We start from the raw sequence: 12,773 nt of genomic DNA on the forward strand, positions 1-12,773 counted from the left end.
GCACTCCCTCCACCAAGACCAGTATACCCTTCCTGAAGTTTGGTGTCCAAATCTGAATGCAGTACTCCAGACAGGGTCTGAGAATGGTTTTAGAAACCTGAAGCATAATTTCCTCCTCTTTATCCCCTTGTGATAAAGGGCAATATAGCCTTTTTGATTTGTTTTTAGTACTTGTCTACTAATCTAATAATTGTGCACTTTGACTCCCAAATTGATTTTAACCAAAATCCTGGAACTCCCTCCCTAATAGCACTGTAGCAGTTCAAGAAGGCAGTTGACCACCAGCTTCCCGAGGGCAATTAGGGATGGGCAACAAATGCTGGCCTTGCCAGCGATGCCCACATCCCATGAAAAGAATAAAAAAATGTGCAACATTGAATATCAGATATGACAGATTCGTTAAGTATACAGTAAAACGTAGTTAAAGAAGCAATACTTACGACTAAACTTGCAAGTTTAGCCAGCATTACAGTTCCGAGCTCAGAATAGTCTTCAGACCTTAGTCAAATTCTAAATATCTGTTGCGACAGCCTCTCTTTATATATTTTCCTTATCCATTCTACTTGATTTGAGGTGTAAATTATAAGTAAGAACACACACATTTGTCCCTCCTCTAAATTTGGGCTCAAAGTGGATGACCTCACACTTGCCCACATTGAATTCTTTTTGCCACAGTAGTGCGGACTTGCTTAATCCGTCTGTCTCTTTGCAATTTCCTGTCCCCGTCTGCTCATGCTGACTTCCCTAACTTAGTGTTTTCTGCAAACTTAGATGCACTTCCCAGCACTCGATCAACAGTTGAACTCCATATGGTATGGGCATCCTCAGGCAAGTTACAGAGTATTTCTCTGACAAATCTCAAAGGTGACTACTCAGGCAATTTTAATTTTAACAGCCTGCACCTAAAATGTTCACTTGTCTGATATGTATTAATGACCTAAACTTAGATATACAGGGCATAATTATTTACAGATGACATGAAACTTTGAAATGTGGTAAGCAATGAGGAAGATAATGACTGTCCTCCAGGAAACAGTCATGGTGAAATGGGCAGACACATGACAGATACAATTTAACATAGAGAAGTGATGCATTTTTGTAGGAAGAATGAGGAGAGGCAATATGAACTAAACAGTATTTTAACAGATGTGCAGGCAGAGAGACCTGGGAGGTGTATGTGCTCAAATCTTTGAAATTGGCAGGACAAGTTGAGAAGGCTGTTAGAAAAGCATATGGTGTTATTAATATTGGAATAAACCTTTATAAACCACTAGTTAGGTTGCAGATGGAATAGTGTGTTCAATCCTGGGCACCACATTTTGGGAAGGATGCTGATGGCTTGGAGAGGTTGCAGAACAAGTTTACTAAAATGGCATCAGAAATGAGGGACTTCAGTTATGTGGAGAAGCTGGGGTTGGTCTCCTTAAAGACAGTTCAGAGGGAGTGAGAGGCGTTCAAAATAATGAAGGATTTTGATAAATAGGGAGAAGCTGTTTCCATTGGCAGAATAGCCAATAACCACTGGGACACAGATTTAAGGTGCTGGGTAAAAGAACCAGAACTGATAAGCAAACTTTTTTTTCCCCACGCAGTGAATTGTGACCTGGAATGCACCGTCTGTAAGGGTGGTGGAAGCAGATTCAATCATATCTTTGAAAAGAGAATTGGTTAAATACTTCAGATATCAGCATTTGGGAGAGGCTTGCGTCCGTTTTAAGTTGCTGGTCGTCTTTTGCTAGTTTACGATGTCGGTATATTTGATCAGTTTGCTAAATTCCCATATTGGGGAAACAACTGTGGAAGCAAAATAAATTTATAGGTAGCTGGATTTCTACAGCCCAAGTTCACAATGACTGGAATAGGTTTTAAGCAAATAAAGCAGGGGTGGGGCAAGAGATGAACAAATAAAAGAGACAAACGAAAATCCTGTCAGAGAGAGGAGCAGAACTTTTTCAAGGTAGGCATTCCTGATCGTGAATTAAGCACAAAGAAAAGCAAAATACTGCAGATGCTGGAAACCTGAAATTAAAAAAAACAAGAAATTCTGGAAATACTCAGGTCTGTCAGCATCCGTGCAGAGATGTGATTTTTTTTTTAACCTTGTTCATTTCTTGTTTTTTCTTTCAGATTTCCGGCATCTGTGGTGTTTTGCTTTTATTCACAATGACTGTGCGGGTTGCTTCGGTGAGAAACTGCAAGAAGAAGGATGAGCCAATGAAAGGAAGGGGCGGGCTGGCGGCGGGGGGTGTTTACTTGTGGCTGTCCTGATTGGATGAAACTTGTGCTAAAAAAGGCTATAAACCACCTTCAGAAGATTTCCAAATAGAAAAGCTGGATTGTATATGTGGGAGAAGGGGGTAATACAGCTAGTCAGGAAAATAGAAAACGTATATTAAATTGATCTTTAGAACAGAAACCTGAATTGCGTATCAGATTTGTTGGACGTGTTTAACTGATGAATTGAAGTGCAAGATCCTCAACTCAGTAAATAATCCGCTGATTGAACAAAGTGTAAGGCAGTCAGCAGCCGAGCAGAAAGGCCTGGCCAGTGTGAGCAGCCCGATCAACAAGAGAGCCATCCTTTCATTGAGTGATAGAAGGAGAAATGGCATTGGATTTCTTTGCAGGATGCCTGGGAGGTGAGGATTTTAACCACCCAAAAAATGTCGATAAAACCCGATATTTCCATTTTGAAATGATCTGGCAGAGCGCCGCGTGCCTCGCCGGGAAGTGGGTGCCACGTATTTACAGAGTGACGTGTTTCTGAAGCCGGTCTCCGCTGGGGGAAATGTCTCTCGGCTGGCCCGAGCGCGGGGGGTGGTTTAACACTCACAGTCTGGGCTCAAGGTCAGGCCAGACTAGAGCGGATTAGAAACCGGAGTTGAAGGGCCCGCAACTTCCCCTCCCTGACAGTGGCAGAGCCGACACGTACCGAGTTTCCTTTTCTATTCCGAGCCAAAGCTTTCTTTTGAATCTGCGAGGAAGTGGACGTCAAATAGCATTAGCCAGCTCCTCTCCTGCTATGTAACTGGGGGGAAAAAACCCACAGTTGCCTGCGCTGATCATTCCCGTCGCTATTAATAGCAGCGGCTCCACGTGAAAATCTGTAGCGTTAGCTGATACATTCCTGGCAACAAGCTGTTGACGAAGTATTGCAATAAAGTTTAAAAATGTACATTTAAATTTTTTAAAAAAAGTTTCTCCTGAACAGTCTCTTTCCCCAGATTATGGACCCATACTTGCTGAGCAAAAGTTGATATTGTTTGTTTTGGGTTGGATCGTTTATTCCTGACATGAATATTTTTCTAATCGATGATTGAGAAATAGACAGCATCAGTAAGTCGTGTTCATTGCATCCTTTTGCTCGTATTGAAGTAAAATCCAAATCGTATGATTTGTGCAGAGGACACTCGGAAGACTATTTAGTACTCAGCTAAGCTTATTGTCATTGATTGTAATATATTGGAATCAGATATCCATGTTTGAAATTAAACGAAACTGAAAGTTTAAATCTGGCATTGACTAATGAAAACATAAACTCGAATCGTCTAACCTGAACTGTTTGCGGGGGCAGTGGTGCTAAGCAGAAATAATTAAAGAATAAGAAGTGCCACTGTGGTAAGCTAATCAAGGCCATCATGTGACGTCAAATAGCAAGAGCAGAGGCTGCACCCTTAGGCTGCAAATACTATTGTCTGATTTCTCAGGGGCATCTGCTTTTACTTAGGACGGTTTTGCATGTTTCTTAACTGCCTTGTCAGCTTGCCCTGTCACTTTCAAGGTGTTGGAGTTTTTTTTTTAAAGCTTAATGAAATGATAGGTTTTGGGGAAAGGGTGTGAATAAGGTTATTTTCTACCATAGGTCTTTAGCTAATAAAACATTTACATAGGACAGTACATTGTGCTAAAAGCACTCTACTCCCACAAGAATATAAGAAATAGGAGCAGGAGTAGACCATATGGCCCATCGAGTCTACTCTGCTAAACAATACAATCATGGCTGATCTTAGTCTTCAACTCCACTTTCCTGCCCACTCGCCATATCTCTTGATTCCCTGAGGGACCAAAAATCTGTCTATCCCAGCCTTAAATGTATTCAACAATGGCGCATCCCTCTGGGGTAGAGAATTCCAAAAATTCACAACCCTTTGAGTGAAGTAATTTCTCCATGTCTCAGTCCTAATTGATCAGCCCCTTTATCCTGATACTGTGTCCCCATGTTTTGGATTCCAAGATCAGCGGAAACAACCACTCAGTGTCTACCCTATCCAGCCCCTTCAGAATCTTGTATATTTCAATGAGATCACCTCTCATTCTTCTAAACTCCAATGGGTAGAGGCCCAATTTACTCAGCCTCTCATCATGGGACAACCCCCTCACCCTAGTGACCAATTTAGTGAACCTTCACTGTACCACCTCCAGTGCAAGCATATCCTTTCTTAAATGTGGAGACACTGTACACAGTACTCCTGATGTCGTCTCACCAAATCCCTGTACAATTATGTAAACTGTGGCACGGAGTCAACTCCCCTTTGGCCCCTTTATTTCCTTTGCCCACTTGATCCTGGCTGTCACGTGGGACTAAGTCCTCTTAATTCAGGCTCAGGCTGGGTGTTTGGGATATCGGGGTTGCAGGAGAGCCACCCTCCACCTAATTCACCGGCTACGGTTAATGGCTTAGTACAAAGAGGAGGAAACTCAGTCCTTTCTTTACTATTAATTTACTTTATTCACGTTGTTGTGCAATGTAAGAATAAGGCTTATACACTTGGTTAGACAAAAGCATGCAACTCAAACTGGGTTATACAGTTTATAACAAAGCTAACTAGAATCGATAAGCACACCCACTAGGTTCCTCTGACCTTTCCCTGACCTAGTCACAGAAAACAAAGGATAATACCCGAAAAGGGGAGAGCTGACGCTGGCCAGGCGTTCCGTTCTCTCTCTCTTTTACGTCGTCGCCGGGTTGCTCACGCAGGGTCTTCCACTTCCGCGATGGTTGGTCTCCGGAGTTTCTCGCTGGCTCTGCCTGAGATTCTCCATACTTATTCTCTTTCTTATCTCTTCAAGCTGTGCTGTCTCTTTCCTGTTGGTTTAGGCCTGATCACCTAGTTTGTATCTTCTCCTTATTGGCCCAGGCCCAAAGTCCCCAGTATCGCTTTGTGTCCAAATAAGGCCCTATTCCTGTGATCTCTCCCTTGTCTTTCACATGAATTAATTAGTTCAAACTGGTTTTTACCAGCACAGGCCAGTGTTTGAGCACCAGTTACTTCAGTTCACAAGCAATTCAACAGTTTGTAACAGACTCTGTACTTCTTGCAGGCCCTGGCCAACAATTGTAACAAGACGTCCTTATTCCTGTACTCTAATCCCCTTGCAAGAAAGGCCAATGTGCAATTTGCCTTCCGAATTGCTTGCTGTACCTTCATGCGAACTTACTGCATTCCTTGTACAAGCACAACCAAGTCTCTTTGAACATCAACACTTACAGGTTTCCCACCTTTTAAATAGGCTGTGTTTGCTGACAATGTACCCACTAGGTGGCACAGTACTAGCACATGCACAAATGCAGCCTGTTCCACTGAAACGTCACTGGCTGTGAAGTTCAGGCAGCTGCCAGGATTAAAGACGGCGCTGCTCAATTTATCACAGAAAAACATCAACCCAAAAATCCCCTCAAAGGTTGCCATTGCTGCCTCCATCCTACCCCAAGAGTCCCCAAGCCCTCCTGCGCATGCGCCAATTATATAGATCCTAGTCACCTTAATTCACCTAAAGTGAATTACTTGAGGAGCAGTGACTGTCATTTCATAAGCAAATATGGCAGCACACAATGGACATTTTTTGGTTAATATTCTGACAATGTTGCGCTGCTTAAATTCTCATTAGAAGGACAGCACCTCTGACAGTGCTGCACACCCTCTATAATTCAGTCAGGTTTCAGTGCCATCCTGCTGTCCGGCCGCTCGTTTCCCCGCTTTCCCCCCTCCCCCATCCCTCTTTCCAGCTGCTTGCTCCCCACTTTCTCCCTCCCCAATCCCTCCAGATGCTAGCTCTAGGCCATGCCACTTCCCTCCTCTCAGCCACTCGCTCCTCCGTCACCCCTCGTGGCCCGCCTTGCTGCTTTGGGCAGCGGGCGGAGAATGATCGAACATCGGAGCGAGTGGCCAAGAGGAGGGAAGCAACGTGGCCTCGAGCTAGCATATGGAGAAATTGTGGTGGGGGGGGGGGGGGAGTGAGCGGCCGGAGAGCAGGATTGGGGGGGGGGGGGGCAGGGCGCAAGCGGCTGGAGAGCAGGATGGCCGGGGGGGGTGGTGTGTGGAGGGGGAAGCGGGGAGTGAGTGGCCAGAGAGCAGGATGGGGGGGGGGGGAGCGAGCTGCCGGAGAGCGGGGTGGGGGGGTGGTGGTGGGAAGGTTGGGGGGGGGGGTGGTGGGTGCAGGGAGTGACTGGCCTGGAGTGATTGGCCGAGGGGGGAGAGTGTTTTCCTGCGCATGCGCCAATTAGTCCTGGCAAGATGCCAGACGTAGGCTGTGCATGTGCAGCATCTCACTGAGAGCAGGAGATCGTTTGTGCCTGTGCATAGCTTGGAGCGCTCTGATGACGTCGGTGGGTCGCTGCATTGTCAGGAGCCACTTTGTTTTTAATATTCTGCTTTTTTATTCTAACGACCAGCATGAATAACCTCACACTTCCCTACATTTTACTCCATCTGCCATCTTGTTGCCCACTCACTTAACCTGTCTATATTTCTTTGCAGCCTCTCTCTGTCCTTACTTTTCCACAGCTTACTTTTCCACTGAGCTTTGTATCATCAGCAAACAGATACATTACTGTCTGTCTCTTCATCTCAGTCATTAATATAGATTGTAAATAGCTGAGGCCTCAGCTCTGATCCTTGCAGCACTCCACTAGTCACTGCCTGCCAAATTGAAAATGCCCCGTTTATGCCCCCTTTTTGCTCCTTGTCCATTAACCAATCCTCTATCCACGCTAATATATTAACCCCAACTCCAGGAGCCCTTACCCTCATTGAGGCTGTCGTCTTCAGTCATTGATTACAGAACTCGAAGCACAGTTTGAGGTAAGATACAAAACTTGTAACATCATTGAGCAGGTTTAGTTGATATCTCAAACTGACTAATGCACTTCCATGTAAAGCCATCTGAATTCTGAAGTTATGTTTCTACATTTTAGTACATGGTCCGATCAGCTGTAATGCATTTGTTTTCTTGAAAGGAATACTTCAGTTTTGCTCTTTTAAAAAGAAAAAATCACTGTCACATATCTGCTGTTTCATGGTTTGAATCGGCTACACTGACTGCTAGTTATTGCAGTGTATCAGGATATTCGCAGTCCTGTAAATGTCATAATGTAAGTCTACTAATGGCCAAAGAGCAACTTTTCAGTCTAATTTTTATCATTTTAAAGCAGTGATCAATAGAGTTCAGAGGCCTGATGTAAAATAATGTTAAGTTGATAAAATATATTTACATCTTTTTCATGCTGTCCTGTGAATGTTGTCCATTACAAATAGTACTCACTATTGTTTACCCAGGTAGCTGTCAGTCTTGAAAAGGTACATTGGCTGCCAAAGCTAGAGAATTGTTAACTCACCTACATCTTTTCCATACCTACAAAATCCAAAACAATTACAAAAAGCGGTGCATGGTAAATCACAACTTTTTTGTATTGCTTCCTCTACTTTCTGTATTTTAGTTCTTGTTCTTTGGCCTCCTTCTCTCGAGAGACAATGGGTAAGCGCCTGGAGGTGGTCAGTGGTGTGTGGAGCAGCACCTGGAGTGGCTATAAAGGCCAATTCTAGAGTGACAGGCTCTTCTGCAGGTGCTGCAGAAAAATTTGTTTGTCGGGGCTGTTACACAGTTGGCTCTCCCCTTGCGCCTCTGTCTTTTTTCCTGCCAACTGCTAAGTCTCTTCGACTCGCCACACTTTAGCCCCGCCTTTATGGCTGCCCGCCAGCTCTGGCGAGCGCTGGCAACTGACTCCCACGACTTGTGATCAATGTCACAGGACTTCATGTCACGTTTGCAGACATCTTTAAAGTGGAGACATGGACGGCCGGTGGGTCTGATACCAGTGGCGAGCTCGCTGTACAATGTGTCTTTGGGGATCCTGCCATCTTCTCAGTATTTTAGTACTGATAGTATATCTAATAGTATGAGCTCAGATTTTGCCTTTGGCTGCCATTTTTGCTCACCAGTTAATGACAGGTTGTAGTAGAAATGATAGTGATCATAATTTTCAATGAGCAAACATATTGACATCATGTGAAAGTTTTATTCAGTTTAATTGAATTTTCCCAAAATAATACTTTAGGAGCTTAATTGAATGTTGACCAACTTTGATGGATTTTTACCCAACTGATTTGTTGGGCCTCTGAAATAAATTCTTGAAACACCATAGATGTTTGTTTTTGGGTGAAAATGAGTACAACAGAACATTTGCTGTGTTCTTATAATCTTTAAGATAAAGAGCATAAATCACAATTGTAAGGATTCCCCAAACAGCAAAACTTGCATTAATAAACAAGGCCTAAATTAACCAAATTAAAATGAACATTGCCGTCAAAGTAGTGACAACTGAATCAATACCTTTTTGTTGCTTCTGTGATGCCACTGTGCTGCATTACCTTCATTCATATAGAGTCATTTACAGCAAATAAGGCCATTCGGCCCATGAAGTTCCAGGCCAGCTCTCCACAGAGCAATCTAGTCAGTTCCACTCCCCCACTCGATCTCTGTAGCCCTGCAAGCTTATTTCCTTTTGAAATCATTGATTGCCCATGAGGGACGTGGAAGTGGAGACAATGAGTTCCAGGATATCACCACTCGCTGTGTTTTTTTAAAAAGGTTCTTCCTTACATTCCCCTTGCATCTCTTGCCCAAAACCATAAACCTGTCACCTAGTCATTGTACCATCAGTTAAAGGGAACAGTGTTTCCTTGTCTAACTTATCTAAGCCTGTCAAATCTTGTGCATGTCTATCAAATCTCCCCTCAATCTCCTGTGCTCCAGGGAGAACAACCCCAGCTTTTCCAACCTAACCTTGTAACTAAAATCCCTCATCCCTGGAACTATTCTGGTAAATCTCCTCTGCACCCTGTCAAGGACCCTCATCTTTCCTAAAGTGTGGTGACCAGAATTAGGTGCAGTACACCAGTTAGGGCCTAAACAGAGCTTTAAGATTCAGCATAACTTCTCTGCTTTTGTATTCTATGCCTCCATTTATGAAGCCCAAGATCCCATATGCTTTACTAACCACTCTCTCTTTGAAGGTGGCAAGACATATAGATCGATGCACATGCACCCCCAGGTGTGTCTATTCCTGCACATTCTTTAGAACTGCACCATTACATAGGAATGTACAAGTTCGGAGCAGGTGTTGGTCACTCGGCTCCTTGAGCTTGCTCTGCCAGTCAACAAAATCATGACTGATCTGATTGTAACCTCAACTCCACATTCCTGCCTACTCCCGATAACCTTTCATCCCCTTGCTTATTAAGAATCTATCTACCTCTGCCTTAAAAAATATTCAAAGACTCTGCTTCCACCACCTGTTGAAGAAAGTTCCAAAGACTCTCAATCCTCCTGAGAGAAAAAAATTCTCCTCATCTGTCTTAAATGGGCAACCCCTTATTTTTAAACAGTGACCCCTAATCTATATCGCCTCACCCTATCCCTTCTGCCAAAATGTATCACTTCACGTTTGTCTGTATTAAATTCCGTCTGCTGCTTGTCTACCCATTCTGCTAGCCTTTCTGTCATGTTGCAGGACATTCGTATCATTCTCACTGTTTTCAGCTTCTCCAAGTTTGATATCATTCGGCAAATGTTGAAATTCTACTCTGTATTCCAAGATCCAATTAATTTATATTTTGCAAAAGACTGCAGTGGTCCCAGCACTGACCCTTGGGAACACCACTGTCTACCATCCTCCAGTCTGGAAAAACAACCATTTACCATGATTCATTGTTTTTGGTCCTTGAGCCAATTTTTAAAAATTCAATTTGAACTCTGATCCTCCTATTCCATGAGCCTCAATTTTGTTAACCAGTCTTTTACGTTCTTAAAATCCATACAGACAACATCCACTGCATTCCCTTTATTGACGACCTGTTACTTCATCAAAAAAAACCAGTAGTCCAGCATGATCTGCCTTTTACAAACATGTACTGGCTCTCCTTAATTAACTCAAACCTCTCCAAGTGCCTGTTGGTTTTTCCTCACCTGATTATTGTTTCTAAAACCTTACCCACCACTGCTAGGACTGTCTTTGCATCCTTTCTTGGATAAGGGTGTCACATTTGTCACTCCAATCCTCTGGCAGCTCCCCCACATCCAGGGAAAATTATAGCAAGCCTTTCTGCTACCTCCACCCTCACTTCCTTTAGCAACCCGGGATGCAAGCCACCTGGACCAGATGACCTATCTACCCGAAGCATTGCCAGCCTTTCCAGTGCCTCCTCACTCTCAATTTTACCCTATCCATTGTCTCTAATCTCCACTTCTACTGATTATTTTGTCAGATTCCTCTTCTTCAGTCAACACTGATACAAAGTACTCATTAAGTATTCTACCCTTGCCCTGTGTTTCTAAGCATATATTACCCTCTTTGTCCCTAAAAGGCCCCACTCCACCTCTTACTACCTGCTTACTATTTACATGCCAGTAAAAGATTTTTGGGTTCCCTTTTATGTTAGCTGCCATTCTATTCTCTCTTTGCCAGTCTTACTTTCCTCTTCACCTTTCATTTTATATGGCCTGGTTCTCCACCCGAAGAATTCACCTGACATGCATCATACACTTTTTTTTTTGTTTCATCATGATCTCTACCTCCTTCATCATTCAAGGAGCCCTGTTTTTGGTTCCCCCACCTTCTTCCCTTGTTGGAATGTACCTAGCCTGTACCTGAAGCATAGGAACATAGGAGAAGTGTAGGCCATTCAGCCTATCGAGCTTGCCCTGCCATTCAGCACGATCATGCCTCCACTTCAATGCCTTTTTCCCACACTATCTTCATATCCCTTTTATGGCATTTGTATTTAGAAATTTGTCAATCTCTGCTTTAAACATACTCGATGACTGAGTTTCCACAGCCCTCTGGGGTAGAGAATTCCAAAGATTCACAACTGAGTAAAGAAATTTCTCCTCAATTCTGTCCTAAGTGGCTTCCCCCTTATTTTGAAATTGTGGCCCCTGGTTCTAGACTCCCCAACCAGGGGCAACATCTTAGCTGCATCTACCCTTCCTAACAGCACTGTGGGTATACCTAACCCACATGGACTGCAGTGGTTCAAGAAGGCAGCTCTCCACCACCTTCTCAAGGAAGTTGAAACATCGCTGGCGATACTCTTGGCTATGCTTGGCTGGTAGGAATGGAACCATGTGAGGCCACTGGTTTTTCTGCTTCAGCCTAATCCTGCCAGCTCTCTGAGGGGTTCTGGAACCCTATGAGCAGGCTTTCAGCTATCCCTTCAAGAACATTGTGACACATATCCACACTGGCTGCAGCTGGACATGCTGGCCATGTGTATGTATTAGGCCCCGTCTGTGTAGTGGAGCCTGGTCTCCAATCGTCTTTGCCATCCTTGCCATTGGACAAAGACCTTTCTTTGCTTGGACCGTGTGGTAGTCAGTGTGCAACAGTTACCCCACATTAAAACAACCCTTGCACAGGCATCTTCCATCTCCTCAAGATGAGCTTCGGGACCTGAAGTATCAGGTTAAACTATTCAGTCACCTAAAGACCTACAATCCTGGAGTGGAAGAAAGTTATCCTCGTTCCCGAGGGACTGCCTAAGAGAGAGATGAAGCTGAGCGATGGAGGTGAGGTGTTGGAAGAGGATGATCTGATCAACTGTATTGAATGCTGTGGGAGGCTGATGAGCATTAAAGTACTATGGTTACAATGACTGTGGAATATGTTTGTGACTTTAGTTAGGGCCATTTCAGTGCTGTCAGGATTAGAGACATACAAATTAGAAGTTACGGGATTGCTTCCTATTTGGAAAAACTGCTGCACACCCACAGGCGAACTATAAGATGAATCCACTGCATTTTCTTAATTAGTACAGGTAATAATACCAACCTTTTCTGTCTGTATACTTTTCAGTCTCACTGAACTCTTGGTGTTTCTTGGAACCTAGAATCATTGTCATGCCAGCATTTCTAAATTTTCAAAATTTAATTTAAATTTTCAGGTGGTGAAATAAAAATTATGGCTGGATTAAGATAGAAGCTAAAATGGCATATTTTAATTTTTTTTTAAATGTGGAATTTATCAATGGAGAAATTTGACATTCCACAAAAATAAGAGACTCCTGACAAGGCAGCCCAGCGCCAACGTCATCAGAGTGCTCCCAGCTTTGCACATGTGCAGAGTGGACCCTTGCTGTCAATATGGTGCTGCCCATGCGCAGCCTACGTCAGCACCTGGCTTGCCAGGACTAATTTGTGCATGCATGCGAAAACGCCATTGCGTATTGCAATGTCTAATCGCCGTTCGCTCACCACCTTGCCACTTCTCCTCCCCACTCCCCCCTCCCCCCCCCCCCCCCCCGTCAGCCACTCGCTCTCTGCTATACACCCCCCCCCCCCCCCACCCAATACCTGTGGGCCACTTGCTCCCAGCCTCGCCATTTCTTCCCCCCTGGCCACTCGCTGCCTGCTTCACCCCCTCTTTTACCCCCCCCCCCCCCCCACATATCTGTGGGCCACTCGCTACTTCCTCCCCTCTGCTCTCTTCTGGTCCCTGC

The 12,773-nt window shown here is 44.2% G+C and overlaps 1 protein-coding gene across 4 annotated transcripts in view; it reads left to right on the plus strand.

Moving 5' to 3' along the window:
- Positions 1–2,295: 2,295 nt before the first annotated feature.
- Positions 2,296–12,773, plus strand: part of LOC137373714 (mitochondrial basic amino acids transporter) — a 34,130-nt gene continuing 23,652 nt past the window's right edge. For 3 of the 4 annotated variants that reach the window (XM_068038943.1, XM_068038946.1, XM_068038942.1), the window contains exon 1: positions 2,621–2,639. Coding sequence is in view for 1 of the 4 variants with exons in the window: in XM_068038941.1 (XP_067895042.1) it covers positions 2,606–2,639 (34 nt within the window). In the remaining 3 variants the exon portion in view is untranslated. Of the gene's footprint in view, positions 2,640–12,773 lie in introns of all 4 variants that reach the window. The other variant, XM_068038941.1, reaches the window with a different exon arrangement.

This window comes from Heterodontus francisci, chromosome 9 (assembly GCF_036365525.1).
Source record: "Heterodontus francisci isolate sHetFra1 chromosome 9, sHetFra1.hap1, whole genome shotgun sequence".
Lineage (NCBI taxonomy): Eukaryota > Metazoa > Chordata > Chondrichthyes > Heterodontiformes > Heterodontidae > Heterodontus > Heterodontus francisci.